Source organism: Monodon monoceros, unplaced genomic scaffold (assembly GCF_005190385.1).
Source record: "Monodon monoceros isolate NGI ecotype Baffin Bay Population unplaced genomic scaffold, NGI_Narwhal_1 Super_Scaffold_21, whole genome shotgun sequence".
NCBI classification, from domain to species: Eukaryota; Metazoa; Chordata; class Mammalia; order Artiodactyla; family Monodontidae; genus Monodon; species Monodon monoceros.
In genome coordinates, this window is record NW_021703778.1 from 79,821,651 (window position 1) to 79,846,583 (window position 24,933).

General features: G+C 44.7%; 1 protein-coding gene across 4 annotated transcripts in view; it reads left to right on the forward strand.

Moving 5' to 3' along the window:
- TBC1D2B (TBC1 domain family member 2B) overlaps positions 1 to 24,933 on the forward strand; it is an 87,366-nt gene that overhangs the window by 38,102 nt on the left and 24,331 nt on the right. For all 4 annotated transcript variants that reach the window (XM_029237341.1, XM_029237343.1, XM_029237342.1 and 1 more), the window contains 4 exons: positions 13,879 to 14,042; positions 16,853 to 17,085; positions 17,791 to 18,186; positions 23,900 to 24,010. In XM_029237341.1, the coding sequence (XP_029093174.1) occupies positions 13,879 to 14,042; positions 16,853 to 17,085; positions 17,791 to 18,186; positions 23,900 to 24,010 (904 nt within the window). The remainder of the gene's footprint in view (positions 1 to 13,878; positions 14,043 to 16,852; positions 17,086 to 17,790; positions 18,187 to 23,899; positions 24,011 to 24,933) is intronic.

Consider the following 24,933-nt stretch of genomic DNA (forward strand, 5'->3'; position numbering starts at 1 on the left):
TTTTTTTTTTTTGCGGTACGCGGGCCCCTCACTGCCGCGGCCTCTCCTGTTGCGGAGCACAGGCTCCAGACGTGCAGGCTCAGCGGCCATGGCCCATGGGCCCAGCCGCTCCACGGCACGCGGGATCCTCCCAGACCGGGGCACGAACCTGCGCCCCCTGCATCGGCAGGTGGACACCCAACCACTGCGCCACCAGGGAAGCCCACCTCTGGAGTTTTTAACTCGCAGTTGTCTGTACTGAGCCTCCAGCAAGTCATCAATTACGGTGAGTTTTCCTACCCTGGCACTGGTTCCTCAGGTGATCCTCTGCTCTAGGAAGCTGCGACTCCCCGTATTGGCCTGTCCTTCCAGTATTGGGGATAGCAGTTGGCCCTGTGTCCTCCCCTCTCTTATGGATCCAGGAAGTGGCTTGTTCCTTAGGTCACTGTTTCCCCATATTCTCACTCCCTGAGCTGCTGTGTTCCGGCCATTCCGTACCTTACTCCTCACCCAGGACCTTCACTCATGGTGTGTCCTTCTGCTCGGGGTGCCCCATGTCATCCGATTGAGTCCTTTGCCAGCCAGTTCCGAAGGTAAGGTGGGAGGGAGGAGGCAAGGTGGGGCTGTCTCCCTGGGTGCCTGCAACTGGAGCAGCACTGCTTTCATTGATTTCAACCTGTTGGACTTCTCCTTAAAGAAAGGGTTCTATGCTCCTAAAAATGTTGGAAAGCCACCAAGAGCTTATCCCTTTCTTTTACAGGTTAAGAAGCTGAGGCTTAAGAGAGGTAATGAAACCACAGAAATGCATCTTGGTCGGGGGCTCTGAGGAGCTCCGGTTCTTTATGTCTCAGCACAGGAAGAATTCTGTGAGAGGCAAAGTGATAGATAAGAAGTGGTTTATTAGAATAGGACACTTGTGAGGTTTACAAGCGGGTGGGCAAGAGGGTCCCTCCCCAAGAACTTAGTGGGCTACAGTTTTATAATCAAAGGAAAAGAGGGGAGGGGGAAAAGACCACCTTCTTTCTCACTCTTTGAGTCTTCCATCGTTAACTCCGACATGTTGGGAGGGGGAGTTTTTGACCCTATATGGCCCATCCAGGACTGTCACGGTGCTATGGAAAAATTACTTCAGTATAATGAGGGTCTTTCACTTTGAAATGTCACCTTTCCCAAATTATTGCTTTTTATGTGTGCAGAGCATGTCCTAGGGGTCATTAACTTACTGACATCACAGGGCAGGATGTGGGTCTCATTCCACCATTGTTTTATTGTTTTGGGACATGTCTCATGCTTCTGTTGCATGGTTTTGTTGCTAAGCAAGCCTGCTTGGCTTTGTTGCTAGGGAGGTCTGCTTTCTTGAGTGATCATTAACTTACAGGGGTCTCCCATACTTTCTTCTTTACTTACGATCCCTTAGTGGAATTAACTATTTAATTACCTACTTTGTCCCTTTACTCCGTCCCTATCAGTAAAGTGACTTGCTCAAGACACATAGCAGGTGTATGGCAGATCTGAAAGGCACCTTGGGTGCCTCGGTTGGAGCCCAGTGTTCCTTCCACCTCTCATTGTAAGAACATATTCGGGAAACTGTTGATTTGCCAGATTTTCATGCCTAACTAGCCTCATCTGCCCTCAAAGTTAGATAGTGGAAAGTGAGGGAGACAGACCTGTAACACTGGCGGCTTTCTGATTATGGAGTGTGTCCAACCTAGGAAAGTGAGCACGTGTCACCTTTGCTTGTAACAACTGACTGTTCACTTTCAGGGTTAAAGGTCACTTGGAGATATCTTCTGTCAGCTGTGCCTCCCCACTGTAGCCCAGTGATTAAGAGCCAGACAGCTGAGTTCAATTCCCAGATCTACAATTTAAAAGCTGGATAACTCAGGCAAATTACTTAAGTTTCATTTGTAAAATGGGGGTAATAATCCCACATACTTTGGGAGATCAACATGATGATGACAACTTAAGCTGACCCTCCCTAAGTACTAGATGAGGGCTAGTTGTTGCCATTTTTGGGGGAGACACAGCTCATGGCAAAGCCATTCTCCACGGAGGTCCAGGGGGTCACTTCCTGTAGAAACCCTGATGTTTATTGATTGGCATATGGATCTTAGGTGTTTATGGTTTTTGTTTTCTTTTTTTTACTTACGGCGTGCTTAGCGAAGGTTTAAATAAGATGCTTTAGGTGCGTAGAGAGATTTTAATGACCATAGAAGTACTAAAACAATATTTCTATATTATAAATTCATGGCTCAAAAATTACATATATTTTATATAAATTTAAAATGGTGTTTTAATTAAAGTGTAGTCATGGATTAAGGGATAATTTTTTGTTTAAGTTTTTTCAAGAATTTATTTAACTTATTTTATTTTTGGCTGCATTGGGTCTTCGTTGTTGCCCACGGGCTACTCTAGTTGCGGCGAGCGGGCTTCTCATTGCAGTGGCTTCTCTTGTTGCGGAGCACAGGCTCTAGGTGCGTGGGCTCAGTAGTTGTGGCACGTGTGGGCTCAGTAGTTGTGGCACACGGGCTCAGTAGTTGTGGCTCATGGGCTCTAGAGGGCAGGCTCCATAGTTGTGGTGCACAGGCTTAGCTGCTCCGTGGCACGTGGGATCTTCCTGGACCAGGCCTCAAACCCGTGTCCCCTGCATCGGCAGGCGGATTCTTAACCACTGCGCTTCCAGGGAAGCCCCTTAAGGGATAATTGGATGCTTGTCTGCTGTGCTTTTATTGTGTTTATCAATACAGTTGAAACTCTCTTAACCAGCTTCCATTCCACCAGCTCCCCTATTTAACTGACATTCTAAATTCCCTCCATAGAGCTGTGGTCCGCAATGACCGCACGAGACTAATGGGGTACTGCAGGGCACCCTGTGCCTCTGCTCCCACCAGCCACCGGCAAACTTACCAATAGTTGGCTGGCTTTGTTCCTAACTAGTTGTACTTGTTCTTGTAATTACATAATTCAGTGAAATACTTAGTAAACCCATAACATATTGAAATGAAACGTTTTTTCTGTGAAAAGTAAGTTGAACACTTGGGGGAAATTTCATAAAGGTGAGTCACTAAAACACTGCCAGGATGTGGGTGGCACAGTTGTGAAAGATAGGAAAAAAAAAATTGTTCAAAACCTATAAAGGTTCTATACTTAGATTGTTTCACAACTGTTAAGTCCCCATTCTACTTTTTAAAAAGAAGCAAAACAAATTTCTAAAAGTTAGAGGATGTCTTATGGGTGTGATTTATCCAAAAAAGATACCAGGGAACTGTGTTCAGTAACCTCAGACTCAAGAAGAAGCCTTGGCTGGCCTACATCAGGAGGCTGGCACACCAGCACACGCTTACTTGTGCCTTTATAGGTACATATGTTTGTTTTAAGTTACTGTTAAATGGTTTCCTGCTTTAACCAACGTTTTCATTGATCTTCTAACAGTCCAGATCACTTCAGATAAAAGAATTCAGGTAAAAGCTCTCGCGTGCGGTTCTGGCTGGTCCATGTGTGAGTGTGCATGCTTGGGGGTGGGAGTGGAAGTGTGTGCCCTGGAGGCCGTGCAGAGTTTGAACAAGATGGGTAGGCGTGGGAGGTGTGCTTATTCTTCTGGGCTTGCCTCTGATAGGTCTTCTGCTAGCCGCTGACCTGCTCTGACCTTTGTTTTTTGCTTCCCTCTTGACCCCTCAGGCCAGGTATAGTTATTTGTGTGCATGGCTGGTATTCTCAGGAGACTGTTCTGGTTTTGCTGGCTAGGACCATGCCTGGTGGCTCATCCCCAGTTTGTAGCAGAGGGTGCGGCCCAGACCAAAGCAGGCAGATGGTTGGTGAATTTGGGGAAGTCGTTCATGCCCAGTAACTGTAACATGGTACTTATTTGTGGTTTCCCTTGTAAGGCACAGCTCTGTCTATACCAAGACAGAATTTAGTCACCATGCTGCTGCCCCACGCTGATGTTTCAAAGCCAAGCCTCCTGGAGAGGGAAGCATGAAGGACGGTGACCGGCTTCCTGGCTGGCAGAGTTTCAGTGATCGCGGGAGTTGACTGGGCTTTCTGCACCTTGCTGCATTAGCGCCCAGTCCTCTCCGACAGCTCCTTGGGGCGCAAGGGTCATGCTCAGCAGCTCTGTCCCAGCAGTCCTCTCCACCTCCACTGGCCACAGACTTCTGGGGGCCCACGAATCAGAAGGGCCACGGTTGCGTGACACCGCTCCATGAAAATTGCTGCAGTGGTGAGAGGAGCGATGGCTTTGGCTTATAACCCTGGCTGGGATGTGTGGTCATCCCAGTCAGCATGGGAAACAGGCTCAGAGAACTTTGGTGCCTTGTTCAGGGCCACCGAGGGAGAGAGTAGCTGGTGCACATCTGCCATTGTATTTAGAGTTGGGGGCTGGGAAGGGAAAGCTGCCTGCACCCTGTACCGTCTGCCGGTCCTGGGCCCACCTATGGCAGGGGCCCTATACTCTCAGTGACCTGCATCAGTTCTTGCCGCTAGCTCAAGCCTTTCGGGAGGCGTCTCATTGCCTTAGGCCGCAGGCTACGCGCTGAACGTGGCATTAGAGGGCCAGTGGGCTCATCTCCCCTATCTCAGGCCTGCTTGGCCTCTTTCAGTTCTTCAAACGCACTGTCTTCCCTACAGGCCCTGGTCAGGCTGACCTTTTGCTCGGAGGGCTCTCTCCTCCTGGTGACTCCCGGTCACCCTTCAGGGGAGCCTCGTTCCGCCCACCCCCCTGCTTTTCCTTCACAGCCCTTAGTACCACTTGGAACGATTCTGTTTCTTTGCATTCTTGTCTGTGGTCCACCTCCCTGGTGGGGCTGGGGCCTCCATGGGGGGGCAGGGACCCTGTCTGTCCTGGCTGGGTGTGTCCCCAGCACCTCACATGGTACTTGGCACGTGGTGGGTGTCTGGAGCCTGCTTGAGGAAGGAATGATGAGCGAAGGGCTCAGTACCCTACCCAGGGCAGAAGCACTCTGTTCCTGCCGCTTGGGGTTTGTCCTCACCCTGTGCACACGTGCGGGTGGCACTGTCCACACCCTCCTGCCAGGGGCTGCAGTTCCGTGGGTGCTGTCTCTGCTATTTGGCCTCCTGGGAAGGGGTTTCCTTCTAATGAAGTGCTGTTCACCTTCTTGACTGGGAATCCACAGCAAATAATATACATTCATACATAAATGTATACTGTTTGTAAGCACACAAAACTGAAACAGAAATTTCATACAGTTTTAACGGTTATACCTAGTAAAGCCGAGTACTAATTTCTCTTCCAATGTATTAAAAAAATTCCCATCATGACCCTCGAAATTGATTTCATGGCTCTTTAATTCTATCTCCTGGCCCGCTAATGGGTTGCCACCCATAGTTTGAGAAGCACTGCTTGGAAGGCTGCCTCTGGTTGTGTAGCCTGGCTCCGCCCCCCCCCCCCCCCCCCCCCCCCAGTCATCTTTGCATCTTCCTCTTCCCCCTCCTCTGTGGCCTGGGTGCTCCATTGGATAAGAGGTAGTCCCTCCCTGCCTTTGAGGTACTTAGAGTCCTCAGGGGAGACAGACAGGCAGGTAAGGAGTCCTGTCATAAGGCACTGTAGGGTGCAGTTGAGGGCTGAACCCAGCATGTCATGCCTCCCCGGGTGCACTGAGGGGGTGGTCGGGGAGAAGGTCGGGGAGGGCAGGCTGTGCCGTGGAGGATGAGGTGGGACCTGCCAAAGGGAAAGGTAAGTACAGAGACTCACCTGTGCAAAGGTGTGGAAGTCAGAACAGGGTTTCATGAGTTCACAGATTCATGTGCTGGGAGCTTAGGGTGCTGGGTGGAGGTGATGATCAAACAGTTGCTGAAGAGGCCGGGAGGCCCAGGGTGAAGGGATGGGGTAGTGTCTGTCCTTTGGGCAATAGGAAGCCGGTAGAGCTGTACCTGCCTGGAAATTCTATGATGAGATTAGTTTTACTTTGATTCTTTTTGTTTTTCTTTCGAGGCAGTGCACGTTTTATTAGATGTGTGTTCTTTAGAATAGGTGGACTCATTATCCACATTAAATGTATAGGATATTTTGGAAAGGGCCTTTCTTTCTTTTTTTTAAAAAAAATATTTATTTATTTATTAAGGCTGCCCGGGTCTTAGTTGCGGCACACGGGATCTTCGTTGTGGCATGAGGGATCTTTAGTTGCGGCATGAGGACTTCTTAGTTGTGGCATGCATGTGGGATCTAGTTCCCCAACCAGGGATCGAACCTGAGCCCCCTGCATTGGGAGTACAGAATCTTACCCACTGGACCACCAGGGAAGTCCCTGGAAAGGGCCTTTCTGATGACACTTCTTTCCCATTATGTCAACAATAAATATATTTTAACTTGAGATATAATGCTCCAAACTTGAATGCCTGTTGAAATACGGACTGTAACAAAAAGTAGTCTTGCAAAGCCCATGGTTCGAAGGGCAGTAGCTTATTGGAGAGTGGTTGTGTTCATTTGCTCTGGCTGCTGTAACAAATTACCATAAACTTGGTGGGTTAAAACAACATAAATTCATTCTCTTAGAGTTCTGGAGGCCAGAAGTCCAAATCAGTCTCACTGGGCTAAAGTCAAGGTGTCAGCTGGGCTGGTTCCTTCTGGAGGCTCCAGATGGGAATGCGTCCCTGGCCTCTTCCAGCTCCTGGTGGCTGCCAGCATTCCTTGGCCCGTGGCCGCATCACTCTAATCTGCCTCCCCAGTCACATCACTTGCTCCCCTTCTTATAGTGATACCTTCCTCTGCCTCTCTCTTATGAGGACACTCGTGATGACGTTTAGGGCCCTCTCAGATCATGCAGGGTCATCTCCCCATCTCAAGATCTTAATATAATCACATCTGCAAGTCCCTTTTGGTTATTTCTCCTTTTTTTAATCATTTCAAATAACATTGTCCTGGTATCCCTGACATACGTCTCCATGTCCTTGTGAGAATCTATCTGAAGAATTGATGTGTGCGAGAGGAGATACTGCATCATCTTTATTAGGATAGCTATTGCCAATCAGAGCCCCCCCGCCCCCACTTTTTGTTTCTCTTGACAGGGCTTGTAGTTAGGAGGGATGGAGCTGATTGGCTGCCCTGGAGGTAGCCTGCTCTCCTTCTGCCCCTGTCTTCCTGACACGTACAAGGTAGTAGCAGAGGCCAAAACTTGGCTGGGCAGGGTGTTTGTAGAGCTGTGAACTCTTGAAGGATTTAATGGGGCATTTTCCAGCCATTCTGTCAACTTGTAAAACTCTAGCTGATTATCAGAGTTGAAATGAATGTTGAAAAATTATTACTGTTTTAGGTGGACATTTTAAACTGTATGTAGAGAAACTGAACTGAAATACATAAACCTAGAAACAGGTTTTCTTATTAATTATATAGATTGCTGGTATTTGGTTTGTTTGTTTTTAAATTTTCATCGGAGTATTTACAATGAAATAGGATTTACAATGTGGTTGCTGGTGTTTGTTTTTAAAAGTTCAGCCTGAACACTGCAGCTGTCAAGGTGACATTTGGCTGCCTGGTGGTCTCCTGCTTTTCACTTCAGATCAGAGTAGCTGAGTGTTTATTGAACAAAACAGCAGGCACCTAGCACCGTGCCTGGAAGGACACAGAAGTTGCTCTCAGAGGTTTGTCGGATGACATTGGGTTCTTTAAAGGGCAAGCACTGTATGAGAACGGCCTCGAGCATCAGCCAGCAGAACCCCGTTTAAACTGGCAGTGAATTCTAATTAGTGCACAGGCAGGACACCTGGTCAGTGCAGAGGCCTCTGCTGACCGGAGCGGATAGGACGAGTGGTTTGAGAAGCATATACTTTACTGACCCCCATGTTGCACAGTCACAGAATTCGGTTTTACCACTAAGATCTAAAGCAGGGATTGGCTCTATAGTGTTTCAGCTTAAAGAGGTTTCCGCTTTGAGCCAGATCTGGTTTCTTCATCGCCTAAGGCTTGGCAGGTGGTACCTCCCGCAACCGAGGCTCAGTCCCTCAGCCATAGGTGAGAGTATGGCATTTGTGCAGGTGGGCCTCGTGACAAGGCAGGGGTGCCAAGACCATGTTGGGGAGAAGGAGGGCGTGTGGAAGCTCTGAGTCATTTAAGTTGCTGTCCTCTCTCCCCAGGCATGTTCTGTTCTTCCCTGTTCTCTCATTCCTCCCTCCTGTATCCACCGATTACGGACCAGGGCTGAGCAGCACAGTTTGAAGGCTCCGACAAATGGCAAGGAGAATTTGACTTCTCAAATCGACGGTGGTGGTAGTAACATGCCACATGTGAGTGAAGGCTGCTGTGAGACCCTGGCCATAAGTGGGGCGACTGAAAATTTATAGTGTAGTGGGTCCAGTGTACCCAGCTAATTGTATCAAAGAAATGAGCAAAAGTATATGGAGCATTTGTGAAAGTTTCTTTTTTTCCTGAGCAACTGTTTTGAAATAGCTTTCTCCACAGTTCTGTAATTTTTATAAAATCAGCCTTTACTTCAACTTTGCTCATTGGGTTATAGTGGGGATTTTACTAGCATTCCCCTATGCAGTTCTCTGGGAAGATGTGTAGCACGGTTGCCAGGCACTAGAAGAGACTTAGGAAACAAACAGTACATGTAACAAGCTCTACATTGTTTGTTTGCCAGTTCACTCTTGGTCCCAGTAAATAAACCATAAGAAAACTTTTAGCAGGTGTAAACATATAAGCAGGTATAATTGCCAGGTTCCTGGTGACTCCTTGTTAAACCAGAGTGATGGGAACATAAATGTTTTAGGTAATTTCTCTGCATTCTTCTAAATTCTTAACGCACTTTAATGAAATTCAAATAAAGCAAAAAAAATCATGCTTTCAAAAACGTAAAACACTGAAAATGACTATTTTACGTGAGAATGTCATCTGATTCACACTAGAGATGAAGCTACCTTTTCATCCCCTACCTTTAATCTACCTCAGGAAACTCCAAATGATCCACATTTCTTCCTCTTCTATATTTGTTTTTCTTTATTTTTAAATACTTCCTTGTTTATTTGGTTGTGCTGGGTCTTAGTTGCAGCATGTGGGCTCCTTCGTTGCGGCTCATGGGCTCCTTAGTTGCAGCACGTGGGCTCCTTAGTTGCGGCTCATGGGCTCCTTAGTTGTGGCATGCGAACTCTTAGTTGTGGCATGCATGCAGGATCTAGTTCTCTGACCAGGGATTGAACCCGGGCTCCCTGCATTGGGAGTGCAGAGTCTTACCACTGCACCACCAGGGAAGTCCCTGTTTCTTTATTTTAATAAACTTACTGAAGTATAATTTATCTATGTTAGGTGTACAGGCTGATGGAGTTTAGAGATTATACATAGTCATGTAAACACCTCCATAATCAAGATATAGAGCATTTCCACCACCTACAAGTTTCCCTCATGCCCCTTTGCATGAAATTTCTAAGAATTTCATATATATGGAATCATACTGTATTTGTATGTCTTCTTTCATTTAGCATCATCTTTTTGAGACTCATTTATTTTGTTGAGTGTTTTCACATCTCATTCCTTCTTTATTCCTTAATAGTATGCAGTAAGTATGGATATATCACAGTTTGGTTTTCCATTCACCAGTTGACAGATCTTTGGTTGATATCCAGTTCATGGCTGTTATGAATAATGCTTGCTCTGAGTATTCACATCCAAGTCCTACATGTAGACATGTTTTCATTTCTTTTGGGTAAATATGTGGGATTGGGATTGCTGAGCTGTTTAGTTAAGTGTATATTCAACTTGATAACATACTGCCCTACTGTCCTCCAGGTGGCTGCCCCATTCTGTGTTCCCATTAGCAGTACATGACTGTTGCAGTTGCTCCACATCCTTCCTGACACTTGGTACACTTGGACACTTGCTGGTGTTTTTAACTTTAGCCATTGTGGTGGGTGTGGTTCATTTTGGTTTTAAGTTGCATTTCCCTGATAATTAATAACGTTGAGTATCTTTTCATGTACTTGTTGGCCATCTGTATATCTTTGGAGAAATGACTATTCAAGTCCTTCACCCACTTTTAAATTGAATTGTTTATTCTCTTATTATTGAGTTGTAAGAGTTCTTTATATTTTCTGAATACAAGCCTTTTGTCAGATATAGGTTTTGCAAATATTTTTCCAAGAAGAACTTTTAAATCTTGATAAAGTTCTTTTATCATTTTAATCTGTTACAGATTGTGCTTTTTGTGTTCTGTGTAGGAAATCTTCGCTTAACCCAACGTCACAAGTATTTTCTTCCCTGTTTTCTTCCAGAAGCTTAATGGTTTTAATTCTTACTCATTTATATATTTTAAGTTAATTTTTATGTATTATGTGAAGTAAGGGTTGAAGTTCATTTTTTCCCATACAGATAACCAGTTGTAGTACCACTTTTTGAAAAGACTGTCTTTTCCCCATTGAATTTCTTGGTACCCTTGTTGAACATCAGTTGACATTATTACATGCTTAACATTACCCCATGGCTCGTTGATTCTTCCTTCGTCTTTCTTCTCTCTGTTTTATTTTGGATAGTTTCTGTTGCACTGTCATCAAGTTCACTAATCTTTCCTTCTGCAACATCTCATCTGCTATTAATCCCATCTAGTGTATTTTCATCATAGACATCGTAGTTTTATCCTTAGGTTATTTTTTTATTTATTTATTTTTTTTTTGCGGTACACGGGCCTCTCACTGCTGTGGCCTCTCCCGTTGCGGAGCACAGGCTCCGGACGCGCAGGCTCAGCGGCCATGGCTCACGGGCCCAGCCGCTCCGCGGCACGTGGGATCTTCCTGGACCGGGGCACGAACCCGTGTCCCCTGCATTGGCAGGTGGACTCTCAACCACTGCGCCACCAGGGAAGCCCCCTAGATTATTTTTAATTGAAGTATAGTTGATTTACAATGTTATGTTAGTTTCGGGTATACAGCAGAGTGATTCAGTTATATATTCTTTTTCGGATTCTTTTCTATTATAGGTTATTACAAGATATTGAATATAGTTCCCTGTGCTATACAGTAGGTCCTCGTTGTTAATTTTATAATAGTAGTGTGTATATGTTAATTCCAAACTCCTAATTTAGCCCTCCCCATCCCCTTCCCCCTTTGTAACCATCAATTTGCTTACCATAAGTTTGCTTTCTATGTCTGTGAGTCTGTTTCTATTTCATAGGTAAGTTCATTTGTGTCAGTTTCTTCAATTCCACATATAAATGATATCATGTGATATTTGTCTTTCTCTGCCTGACTTACTTCAGTTAGTGTGATAATCTCTAGGTCCAAACATGTTGCTGCAAATGGCACTGTTTCATTCTTTTTTATGGCTGAGTAATATTCCATTGTATATATGTACCACCTCTTCTTTATCCATTCATCTGTCGACAGGCATTTAGGTTGCTTCCATGTCTTGGCTATTGTAAATAGTGCTGCAGTGAACATTGAGGTGCATGTATCTTTTCAAATTAGAGTTTTCGTCTTTTCTGGATATATGCCCAGGAGGGGGATTGCTGGATCATATGGTAACTCTATTTTTAGTCTTTGAAGGAACCTGCATACTGTTCCCCAATTTGCATTCCCATCAGCAATGCAAGAGGGTTCCCTTTTCTCTACACCCTCTCCAGCATTTATTGTTTGTAGACTTTTTGTCGATGGCCATTCTGACTGGTGTGAGGTGATACCTCATTGTAGTTTTGATTTGCCTTGCTCTAATAATTAGCAATGTTGAGCATCTTTTCACGTGCCTGTTGGCCATCTGTATGTCTTCTTTGGAGAAATGTCTTATTTAGGTCTTCTGCCCATTCTTTTGCTTGTGCTGGGTTTTTTTTGTTTTTAAATGTTGAGCTGTGTAAACTGTTTGTATATTTTGGAAGTTAATCTCTTGTTGGTTGTGTCGTTTGCAAATATTTTCTCCCATTCTGTAAGTTGTCTTTTCATTTTGTTTCTGGTTTCCTTTGCTGTGTAAAAGCTTTTAAGTTTAATTAGGTTCCATTTGTTTATTTTTGCTTTTGTTTCCATTACTCTAGGAGACGGATCTAAAAAAGTATTGCTGTGATTTATGTCAAAGAATGTTCTGCCTGTGTTTTCCTCTATCTCTAGAAGTTTTGATTTGGATCTTTCTCTCACATCTTCCATATCTCTATTTAACATGTTCAGTCTTTCTTCTACCTTCTCAAACGTGGGGAAACAGTTACAGTAACTTTTAAAATCCTTGTCCACTAATTTTATCATTTGTCATTTCTGAGTCTGTTTCTGTTTAGTGATTTTTCTCCTTAGAATGAGTTGTATTTTCCTACTTCTTTGCACGCCTGATAATTTTTTATTGCATGCCCGATATTATGAGTTTTACCTTTCTGGGTGCTAGATTTCTGTGTGTGTTCCTGTACATATATTCTTAAGCTTTGTTCTGGAATGTAGTTTAATTACTCAGAAACAGTTTGATACTTTTGAAGTTCACTTTTAAGCTTTTTTAGGTAGTATGAGAGCAGGCTTTAGTCTAGGGATAATGTCAGTAACCTTTTTCCAAGTACCAGTCTACCATACTCCATGACGTGTGAGGTTTTCCACTCTGGCCAGTGGGACTAGACACGATTGTGTGAGCAGAGGGATGGTTCTTTCCCCATTCTTGGATAGCTTTCTTACACGCAAGCCTGATAGTACTCATCTGGAGACTTGGGAACCCTCTGATGTTCCTGCAGCCCTCCATACAGCTCTCTTCTCTCCAGTACTGTGCGCTGTGAACTCCACCTGCCTTGGGATTCCCAGCTGTCTTATCAGTTCATGGGAGAGCTCCACCTGGGTTCCCCCTGCCTGCACCGTGGCCTGGAAAGTGTCTAGGCAGTAAGCTTGGGCAGGGGTGGGGCTTACCTCGTTTGTTTTCCACCTCTCAGGGATCACTGCCCGGTGTAGCCTGATGTCCTATATCTGAAAGTCATTGTTTCCTGTATTTTGTTCAGTTTTTCAGTTGTTTCAGATGACTGTAAATCCAGTCCCTCCTAGTCCATCTTCACTGGAAGTAGAAATCCCAACCTAGTTTTTAAAAGTTTTAATGAAATAATTTTAGCACACTGGCAAGTGTAAAGTATAGTAAATTGATTACCTGGGTAACCACTACTAAGCTATATAATTTTGTCATATTTCTGCTGCGCTTTTTAAAACACAAACTAAAACATTACAGATATGGTTCAAATCCTTTCTTGTCTCCATGATCGCATTCTTTTCTTGCCCTTCACAGGAGTAACCATGTTTTGTATTTGATAATTATCATTCTTGTGTGGATTTTTAAGTTTTACTACATATGTGTGTATCTATAAATGATATCTATTAATAGTATTATCTTGAAGATTTTTAAAAAATCATGTTGTACATGTCATTCTTCAATTTTCTTTCTTTTCTTATTCAGCATTTAAAAAATATTTGTCCATGTGATCCATGTAGCTTTAGATAGAATGTACATTCCACAAGGACAGGAATATTTGTTCACTAGCATATCCCAAACATTTAGAACAGTGCCTGGCACATTGTAGGCACTTAATTAATATTTGTTGAATGAATGAATTCACTTTAAGTGATGTATAGTGTTTGATCGTATGAATACGCTACAGTTTATTTATCTGTTCTCTTGTCAATAGCTGTTTAGGTTGTTGGGGTTTTTTGCTAATATGACTAGTGCTGCAGTGGATGTTCTTGTTTGTGTCTCCTTGTGCACATGTTGAAGAATCTAAGAAATGCTGGGTCGCTGGGTCTTAGGGCAAAAACTTCTTCAACTTATCTGTATGTTGCTGAATTGTTCTCCATGGCAATAGTTCCAGTTTATACTCCCACCAGCAGTGTATGAGAGTTCTCATTTCTCCATATCCTCACCAACATTTGCTATTATCAGAGTTTAGTTTTTGCCACGCGTATGTATGTGACATTGTTTCGCTTTACCATTTAAAAAAAACATTTCATTTTTCCCAATAGAAATTCAATGTCTTCTTTTCGTCCTGGGAGAGGGCATAACGACAGTCGGAGGAGTGTGTTTTACACCAATGAAGAGTGGGAGCTTTTAGAGCCAAGCCCTAAGGACCTGGAGGAGTCCATGGTGCAGGAAGAAAGGAAGAAGCAGATCCCTGAAGGAAACAAAGGTATGGATGTGGTTCCTGCTGTCTTTCATTCTCTCCGCTGCCATCTGTTAACCACTGGTGATGTGGGAGACCCTTTGGTAGCAGGTATCACTGGGAGCACGAGACCCAACGGGAGTTGTGTTCTCTTTGTGGGAAATAAAACCTAAAGGCTTGAAAATGAGATGTCACAAGAAATAAATAACTGTCCAATCCTGTGGTTCTGCAACTTTTTCAGGAGATAGAAGATCTGGAAGTCATGGTGCTCTTTACAGAAATACTGATTTAAAAAAAACTAAAACTTTTTATTTATAGAAATTTGTTCATGCACACACAAGTAGAAGCTGTAGTGTCACATTCCACAGTTTTGAACTTACGGCCTCTCTTTTTTCCTCTGTATCTCCTCTGAGCTCCTTCCCCTCCTGGCACCCACCACCAGCTGGGTTATTTTAAAGGAAGTTCTAGATATTAATCCTTTGCATCTGTAAACATTTTAGTATGTATCTCCAAGAGATGACTCTTCAAAAGAACCACAGCTTCATCGTTATACCTAAACACTTACAGTGAATCCTTCCTGTCTGCTTCCCCAGTTATTCCATAAATGTCTGCTTGCAGTTGGCATGAGCAAATGAGGGGCTAACAGACCCCCAAGTGTGTTTAGTTGTGTGTCTTCTTGGGTCTCTTTCAGTCTGAACAGCTCTCTGTTTGTTTTTTGTGTTCCGTTTCCCTTGCCACGCCTGTTGAAGAAACAGGGTCTACATGTCAAGGAATTGCCCACATTCTGGATTTTGTTAATTATATTTTTGCGGGGTCACAGAATATGCTCCTCCATCCCTGTATTTCCTATACACTTGTTGCTAGAGTAGAGGCCTGCCCAGATTCAGGGTTGACTTTTAATTATGACAAGAATATTTTGGGGTGGGGTGGGGGCTAGGGATGCTGTGTATTTCTTGTTGCATCACATCTGGAACCACATCGTATCTGGTTTTCCCTCTTTTTGTGATATTAAGGTCAATCAGGATTTAGGGTGTCAGCCTGATCCGTTCATACGTCTCTCCGTTGGCATTTGCCTAATGCGTTAAGCAGCCCTTCGTGACCCTACATCCGTTGACCCATTGAGGGAATATTGATGTTATAAATGTAAAATAACAATAAATAATTTTGAAATTCTGCCTTATGCTTCATTCTGGCACGAGCTGGCAGGATTAGGAGGCAGGATTTTAGGAAGTCTTTACTGAGAGCACATATTTACTGAAGGTAATATGTTTTTCTGTCCCCTGGGAAAGGACCACATGACTTGCTTTGGTGGGGAGTTTACTTGTGATCCCCAGGATGGTAGCATGGAACCCTAAGGTCCAGTGTGATGTGGTGAAGATGTGGGTCACGTGCCTCATGACCCAGCACGTGGCACAGCCGGCGGGGCACCCAGGAGAGGGGCTCATTGTCAACTGGGAAGGCCTTCTGAGGAACAGGGGTTTGTGTTGGGGATTTGGATTGTTGAAGGTAAACATTGTTGGCTCTGACTTCCCCATAGAGACTCTAGGAATGAAATGAAAGGGTGAATGGTAGCAAGATTGGCAAAGAAGAATCAGTAAGGCTTAGTGACTCGGGTGGGGCAAGAAACTCCCAGCACCCCTGGACAGCAGCTTCTTGCCTGGGAGCAGCCTTCTCGGCCTCTGCCCAGCCCCTGCTCCCTTTGAGAGGGAGCCTGTGTGGAAGACACGGAGGGACAAGGATGTCTTTGGATTTTTATCTTGATGATTCATGGATATTTCCTGTAACCGCTCCAAGAATCAGCCTGCCAGCTTCTTGTCCATGTCATTCATGGGAAGTAAGCTAATCTTCATACACACAGAAAAGTCCCCCAATCAGAAATGTATAGCTCAATGGATTTTCACAAAGTGAGCATATCCATGTAGCCAGCACTTACTTGAAGAAACAGGACAGTACCAGGAGTCACAGCCTCTAACCCCAAACCCCTTCCAGTCACTACCTCACCTCCCACCCCCGCCCCCGCAACCACTGTCCTGACTCCTAACATCATAGATTTGTTTTGCCTGTTTTCTAAAGTTATATAAATGGAATCTATATAGTATGTACTCTCCTCTTCATATTTTTAATATATATTTGAATCCATTTATTCTAAAATTTATTTGGATCCCTCAGTATTTTTAAATACTCGTTTTTAGGGAAGAGAATAAAATGTGTTTACAATTAAGAAAACATAAACTCGGGGTTTTTTTGGTTTGTTTTTTTAGTAAGGACAGATTAGCTAAAAATAAGCAGCTGGGGATCCCTAGTGTATCTCTTAAGTCCTACCCTCTAACTTTGTAGATGCAGGCCCTGTCCTTACTAAGGTGCCCGGCGGAAGGGACACCTTGTGTTCAGGATGCTGTAGGAACTTGGAGCACCCATGTTCTTCCCTGGTCTGTGTCTCTGTTCTCTTTGGTCCTCAAAGTAACTGAAATAAGAAAATAGTGATATGAACACATCAGCTTAGAACTGATCTTTTGGAAAATAACATTGCAAAAGAATCTTGAGAGAGTTTAGTACAGTTTTGTCATAAATTCCTCATTAGTACTAATGTATAGTCTGACTTCTTTTCGTCTGTCTCAATGCAAAAATTGAGCAAATAGAGAAAGTTTTCTTTAAAAGTGATCACATGAAAGATCATCTTTGATTTTAAGCTTGGTTATTATCAAGAATGAGGTAGGAGCAGAGAGTGACGCACGCAGAACTCCTTAGAGGATGATGGATGGAATGTTAATGTATTTTACTGGAATCTCCGAAAGGAAAGTTTGACCTGAACTTAAACAAGTTTTGTTTTTATGTAGGAGTAATTGGCTCAGGATTTCCCTTTGATTTTGGACGTATTCCCTACAAAGGAAAACGCCCTTTGAAAGACATGATTGGATCGTATAAAAATCGCCACAGTAGTGGTGACCCTTCAGCCGAGGGGCCATCGGGCAGTGGTAGCACCAGCAAGTTGGCCTCCGAGATGCAGCTGCAGGTCCAGAACCAGCAGGAAGAGCTGGAAAGGTTAAGGAAAGACTTATCCAGTCAGAAGGTAATTCTTCTTCCTCACATTTCTATCTCATCTCACATCAGCAGGCCAGGGACCAGAGGAGCAAAACCCGGCTTTCATGTTTCTCTGACTCCATTATTTCCCAGAAGGTGCTTTTCCCCTAAGAGTTGTATGTTGCCACGGCCACTGACCTAGGCACTGCTGTTCTGCTTGGTCATTTTTTCATAGACACTTGAAGTTCCGACGAGAGTGAAGACCCCTCAGAGTGGGTCGGGGAGGGTGTTGTTTGCACCTTGCCCACGCCTGCCCTGACGTCAAATCTCTCTGAGCATAGCTTCAGCCCAAGGCCCATGAACAGTTGTTAAATGAGTTTCCACATCCTGTTAAAACAGCAGCTTCCTTTTGAGCTGATCACACCTAATTATACTTAATTCCTCAGCAGGTCAGTGAATTTAGACGTCAGATTTTTTAATACGGATGAACGTTTACTGGGAGCCATTGCTAATTGCAGTCTGCCTGTCCACTATTTCCTGTTTCCTATTATTGTTCTCTACAGACAGCCTTTATGGAATAAATATTTTTCCTTCTCTATTTTTGAGATCCTTCAAGAGGAAGTTGGTTATTAAAATATTTCCAGTAAAGTTTCTGCATTTGCTCAAATACCAATGGTTGCTCCATGCAGAGTTGCCATGATTTCTGCTTTTTCTCCCGCCCCTGCTCCCCACTCCATCCTCCCCTGGCTCCCAGGAGCTCGTGCGGCTCCTGCAGCAGACGGTGCGGTCCTCCCAGTACGACAAGTACTTCACGAGCAGCCGCCTCTGTGAGGGGGTCCCGCAGGACACGTTGGGGCTTCTGCACCAGAAGGACGACCAGATTCTGGGCCTCACTAGCCAGCTGGAGAGGTTCAACCAGGAGAAAGAGAGTCTTCAGCACGAAGCAAGGACGCTGAAGAACAAGGTGGGCGAGCTCAGTGAGCAGCTGGGGATGCTGATGGAGACCATCCAGGCCAAGGACGAGGTCATCATGAAGCTCTCCCGGCAGCTCAGCGAGTGCGAGGGCAGCGCATCCTCTCCCACCTCCGTGCCCAGCTCTCCTGTGGCCCTCCCCACAGCCAGGGACCAGCTGGAACTGGACCGACTGAAAGTAAGAGCAGGGCATGGGCCCCTGTTATTGGGACAAGAAATCCAAAACCCGCTAACAGCCTGTCTGTTGATGTCACTCTAGAGCTGCTAACCTCAGTGAGCTAATTTGGCATGACAGCAGAGCAGCTGTGCCTTTTTTAAAAAAAACAAGTGTCACAGGACTTCCAGTCAGATAATTACTAGGTTTCTAAGAAGCTTCCTTGGAAAATGAAAGTCTCAGCCCGTCAGTGTCGCCATAGCTCAGAACAGTTTCAGATCTTTCCCCTCCCTTGCTTTCAGGCAGCTGCGATTTCTCTTTCTGTTTATACACCCTTAGAACTTCATTATTCCATGTAACCTACAGAGGCTGTTTCTTGCCCCCTCTGTGTGTGGATGCACACACCATCATTTGCATAGCCCGCCTCAGGACATAATGGAGGCCAGGTGAGGCAACACTGTTCCCCACAGCTAGTGTGGGGTCAGGTGGGAAAGCAGACCCTGGCTCCCAAGCACGCCAGGGAAGAGGGCCTGCCCAGAGTCAGTGCCCCCCATGCCTAAGGCAGGAGGGTCCTGACACTCAGAAGGGAGGGCAGAGCTCTCTTCCCAGTGTCCCAGTGGCCCTGGGGATGGGAGGCTGGTTCCTAAATGGAGGTGACTCTCTCCATCATACCTGGGGTGGTGGCCAGCTGATGAGGTAGGAAGAGCGTTACTGGGGGCATGGGCTGTCTGACTCTGTGCCCGCGGAGAAGCGTGCTGGTCCCGAGGGGAGAGCTGAATGGCCTTGGGCCACTGTCAGTCAGGCCACAGTGAGGGTCCCAAAAGTTTTGCTGCCACCAGTTCTCAATTTGGAGAAGTTTCAGGTGGAGAAGTGTCTCCTAGGACATGAGGCATTAGGTGTAGCCCAGGCCCCGGCTGACCCCACACAGTTCTGCAGCTGTCGGTCCCACCTGGCCGCAAAGTCTTCCTCACCTGGCTACCCACTTTTTGCAAATAATGTGGCACCGAGGATGTTTTGCCCCCCCCAAATGCAGTTTATCCTTGAAGGGCAAAGGTTTGCCACTTTTGAGGTTGTTACTGAGCCTGCTTCCTGACTAGTAGTACCTGTCACGCAGTGTCAGTAGATTGCATGCCTGATGGACATGCCTGAGCCTTAAAGATAATTCCAAAATGGAAATTAAAACACTGGAATAATGGCAGCTTTGTCAGAATATGTGTGTGGCCTCCCATGGTGACAACTTCTCAGTGACAGCACCCAGTAGATATATGAGGCCAGAAGGATTTATTGGTGAGAAGGACCAAAAGGGCAAAAACACCACCAAAACCCTCAGTCTCATTACTTTATAATTATATCTACTACAAAAATAGCCGTGTTTAAAAAAAAAAAAGGTCCTGGTTAGTGTTGCCTGTAAAAGTTGGTTTTGTTTATATATGCAACCTAGAGTGTACTGACCCTAAATATACATCCCATCAGTGATACACGTTTTAAGACCACTTATTTAAGGTCAACTGAATTTTATATTTTGCAAGCACGTCTGTCTTTATAGTGTTTGGAGAATGACACCAGGGCATTCGGTTTCCAGGTCCCAGTGCTCGGCAGTGGGGGACGCGTGGGAGCATGTTTTCCCGGGTAGCCGAGCCAGGGTGTGGAGGGGAGTGTGTGGCTTTGTTGTTGTGGCTCCACACAGCTCCTTTTGGAGACGACTGATGGAGCTGATCACAACTAGACTTCCCGACCTTTTCTTTTTGTGGGGTAGCGGGTGACATTTTTTTTTTTTTTCTCCAACATTTCTCAGCTTAATTTATAAAGTCTGTGGCTCCAGAATTCCACAAGAGTGAGGTTAAGTGGTGACATAGCTTATGGAGAGGCAGAAAGGTTGTTAGGGGACTTCCCTGTGACCTGTTCGTCTGAGTGAGTCCTGCCCGGCTTGGTGACCTCATGTTTTCTGACATTGCTCTACCTGGGCCGGATATTGCCAGGGCATCCCCTGTGCCATGCAGGAGACAGTCACATTCGTGCCTCCTCTGCGGTGGCACTGGGAGAATTGGAGTGAAGAATCTCATTGTCCTTCACTTTTAGATACCGCATGGTTTCTATATTGATTTCTTCGTTTGACCCCAAATTTAAAATGTCTAGGTGGGGAAAAAAAAATTTTGTGTGTGTTTTGGTGGGGGGGAAGGTATCTTTTTTGTTGCTGTTACTGTTACTATTCAGTGTCTTGCTTTATAGTCAGTGTATGTGCCTGTAAAGATTTCTGCTTTTTAGAAACATTTCTTTTTTGGTCTCATATGTGGTCACTTTCTGTTCCTGTAGTATTTTGAGGCAGAAGCACATATTGGTCTTAGGATTTTACCACCCTAGTGATTTAAATATTTTTCCCACACTTCCTTCCAGGCCTTTTCCATGTTTACATAATTCTTCCATTTCCTGGAGTAGGTAGACTTTTGTTTCATTCAGCCTTAGAACCCAGGCACTTTCTGTATTGCTGTCATTAATGATTCCAGATTGTCCATCTTTTGACTGTGTCATCATTTACTTAATCAGCCTCTGTCTTCTTTCCTGTGATTTGTTATTTCATGAATATCTTCATGCGTACAGCTTTTCCTTCTTGGGACTCTTTCATTCATTCAGTCAGTCAGCCATGTGCTGGGCTTTGTACTCCACACAAAGTATACAGTCTCTGTCCTCCTGGAGCTCAGAGTTTAGTTTATAAAGCACAAAAACAAAAAAGCAGAACACAACTGTAATAAACATCAGTGAGGAAGGGGATGTGTCCCAGTATGGGGTGGCGGTTTAGACTGAGCATGGGCTCTGGAGTCAGACCTGGCTGGGTTCAAACCCAGCTTTACCACTCATGACCTCTGACCTTGGGCAGGCTGGTTCACCTCTCTGCCTCAGTGTTCATCTGTGAAATGGCGCTTACCTCATAGGGTCTTGTAAGGGTTAAAAGAGGTATTCCGTGTAAAGTCCTCACAGGGCACCTGGCACCTCATAGAGTCTTAACTTGCTGTGATCATCATTCTAGAGAAAGAATCCTTTTTTTTTTAATTTTTGAATTTTATTATATATTTTTTTTATACAGCAGGTTCTTATTAGTCATCTGTTTTATACACATCAATGTATACATGTCAGTCCCAATCACCCAGTTCATCACACCGCCCCCGCCCCCCCACAACTGCTTTCCCCCCTTGGTGTCCGTACGTTTGTTCTCTACGTCTGTGTCTCAACTTCTGCCCTGCAAACCGGTTCATCTATACCATTCTTCTAGGCTCCACATACATGCGTTAATATATGATATTTCTTTTTCTCTTTCTGACTTACTTCACTCTGTATGACAGTCTCTAGATCCATCCACGTCTCAACAAATGACTCAATTTCGTTCCTTTTTATGGCTGAGTAATATTCCATAGTATAAATATGTGCCAACTTCTTTATCCATTTGTCTGTCGATGGGCATTTAGGTTGCTTCCATAACCTGGCTATTGTAAACAGTGCTGCAATGAACATTGGGGTGCACATGTCTTTTTGAATTATGGTTTTCTCAGGGTATATGCCCAGTAGTGGGATTGCTGGGTCATATGGTAATTCTATTTTTCGTTTTTTAAGGAACCTCCATACTGTTCTCCATAGTGGCTGTATCAATTTACATTCCCACCAACAGTGCAAGAGGGTTCCCTTTTTAGAGAAAGAATCCTTGAGATACATTATCAGGACTTCCTTAGACTGTAATGCAAAGTTTGACTCAAAGACACAGATGGCACACTGTGGTGTCCTGCTCCCTCGACCCAGCTTGTGCTGCTCAGTCTCTGGCCGTCATGGCCCAGTGTATTCTTTTGTTGCCCTCTAGCTCACCTTCCTTCAATCAGCCTGCCTTTTAGTAACATGTTTGTTCATTGTTTCCAAATATGAGAGCTTCAAGATGCCAGGAGAAAGGAGAACATCATGATTCTGATCAGAAAAGGAAGTCTGTGGACCTCCTTTGGGGCTTGACTGTCTTCAGTGCTTGTCATGACGTGCGGTTTTGCTGAGACTGAGAAGGTGTGATGCGTATCAGAGCTCAGGTGGGCGTCAGGGGCCAAGCACCTGGGCCAAGAGCGCAGCAGGCCTGGCTCCCAGCCCGACACTTAGTAGTTGTGCAGCCTCCCTATGGCTCAGCTCTTCACCTAGGAGGTGGAGATGACGAGAGTGGCTGCTGAAGAGTTGTGAGGTTTAAATAGGATCGAGGACCACAGGGCACCTGTAACCCGTAGCAAGTGCTCCGTAGGTGTCAGCGATTAAAGGGACTGTTGGAACATTTTCAGTTCTTCTGTATTTTCAGGGGAGATTGTGTACCGCCATGGTGGCTTCTAGTTTGGAGATTGGGGCATGTCTCTGGACACATCTCTGGGGAGGGGCCATGGTCTCTGTCCTGGGACAGCACAGGTGTCAGTGCCTTTCTTGACGACCCCTGGCCTTCTCTTAGAGCTGTTGTGAACAGTTTCTCCTGTGATTGAGGGATCAAAAATTCCTTGAAAACTTCAAACAGAGTAGGGGAAAAAGACATTTGTAAAAGACTGAATTTGGTAGGGAGCATTTAGAAATCACTGCCCCAGTTGTCTCAAAGGTTCCCTTTCGCTTGCCTTGCTCAGAGTGTCAAGGGCTGAAGGTCACGTATGGCACCCGCTTCTGCCAGGGCTGAACTTTTAGTTGGACTTGGCAGAACGTGTCACCAGCTTGTGATGTTCTCTTAAAAACAGAAAGTAAATGTGGCAAAAGTTAACAATTGGCAAATTTAGGTGAAGGGTATATTGTGTTTATTGTACTTTTCTTTCAACGTTTTCATAAGTTTGAAATTTTTTAATGTAAAAAAGTTGAGGAACATGTTCTCTTAGGTGCCTTGTACATTGTAGGTTATAGGTATTCAGTATTAAGTGTAATTCTTTAGGTAAGGGCTTTGTGTATGTGTGTAGCCTCTTCCACATAAACTGGATACGTAAAAATGAGAATCTACAGAAAATTTGTTCAGTTTCTCTAGTTAAAAAACAAAATGAATGTAAGGCATTACCTTTTGTACCCAATGAATGTGGGTAGATAAAATATTTGCATAGATTTAGGACATAAGTCCTACTTACTTTTCCTAAGGACAGGTGAGAAAAATCTCCACCATTAAATAAATTTATTTCCCCATCTCCTTCATTACAGCAGTAGTCCCTGCCTACCTTCTACTGCCAAGGGTAGCCACAAAGTTTAATCAGAAAGGGTCTAGTAATCAGCTTTCATTTCCTTAGAACTTGTTCTAACTTAGCAGGGCTATTTGATTGGTGAGGCAGCAAAATATTACTTATATTGAACAGGGGTCCCCAGCCCCTGGGCCACGGAGTGGTATCGGTCCGTGGCCTGTTAGGAACCAGGCCGCACAGCAGGAGGTGAGCAGTGGGCGAGCGGGTGAAGCTTCCTCTGTATTTATAGCTGTTCCCCATCGCTCGCATTACCGCCTGAGCTGCACCTCCTGTCAGCATTATGGTGAGTTGTGTAATTATTTCATTATATATTGCAATGTGATAATAATAGAAATAAAGTACAGAATAAATGAAGAGCGCTTGAATTGTCCCAAAGCCATCCCCCCACCCCCCGGTCTGTGGAAAAATTGTCCTCCATGAAACTGGTCCCTGGTGCCGAAAAGGTTGGGGACCGCTGATATAGAATAATTAATCAACATTCAACCAATGTGAATTGATGGACCTTTTTTTTGCAACAGGATAATCTACAGGGGTACAAAACGCAAAATAAATTTCTGAATAAGGAAATCTTGGAACTCTCAGCTCTACGGAGAAATGCAGAAAGAAGAGAGAGGGATCTGATGGCAAAGGTGGGTCAGGATGGTTATATTCTATTATCCGGTGGGAGGTATGATTCAGAAACCATTTAAAAATGGACATGCTTTAAAATCAGTTCAACCCACATGCTTGGAGGGTGTGGTTATTGATACCAAATTATATTTAAAGTATATAAAGTGCATAGCACTGTGTTTAGTTTCACTTCATGATGAAGACAAATAGAAATGTCCTGAGAGGTGGCTTTTATTCACACATGTAATGAAGTTTACAGAAAAAAAATTAAATACAATTCTAAGGTTCCCCCAAATTAAGGTTATTTGGATCTTGATTTATGCTACTGAGTTGTGTGAATCAGTTTCTTATCTGTAAATGGGGATGGTGAGGGTGATGCCCCCTCTGTGAACCTGATAGGGTTGGCTTGAGAGTTAGATGTGACTGTGGCGGGAAAGGGCTTTGCAGGGTGTAGAGACATCCCAGGCTTCTCGGTTACAATCAAATGAAGCTCAGAGACACTGTGTCAGCAGCTGTTGTGTGCCTCGTATACCTTTTGAACAGTCCTCAGAACACCTTCCCAAGCCTTGTTCCTGATGTTTTCCGGGGGTGTATTGATCTGTCTGGTAAGGTAGCAGATGAGAGCTAGTTCTGGGTCACAGCGTCCTAGGAAAGTATTGCTGTTGCATGGGACGGCTGCTTGGGGCTCGTGTCCAAGTGGCACTCAGCTTGACCTCGGTAATGGCTGTGTGGCCTGGTTTCTGCTGCTCACCTCAGCCCTGTCCAGAACTGATACGTGTGTTGACATGCAGAGGCCTTATTACCAGGACTTCTGTGTCATACCCCCTTAGAAGGAAGACGGGGCCCATGTGGGCCATTTAAATAAGACAGGTGGCCTGTGGCATAAATTCATCTCTTGTCTTTTTTTTTTTTTTTTTTTTTTTTTTTTTGCGGTACACGGGCC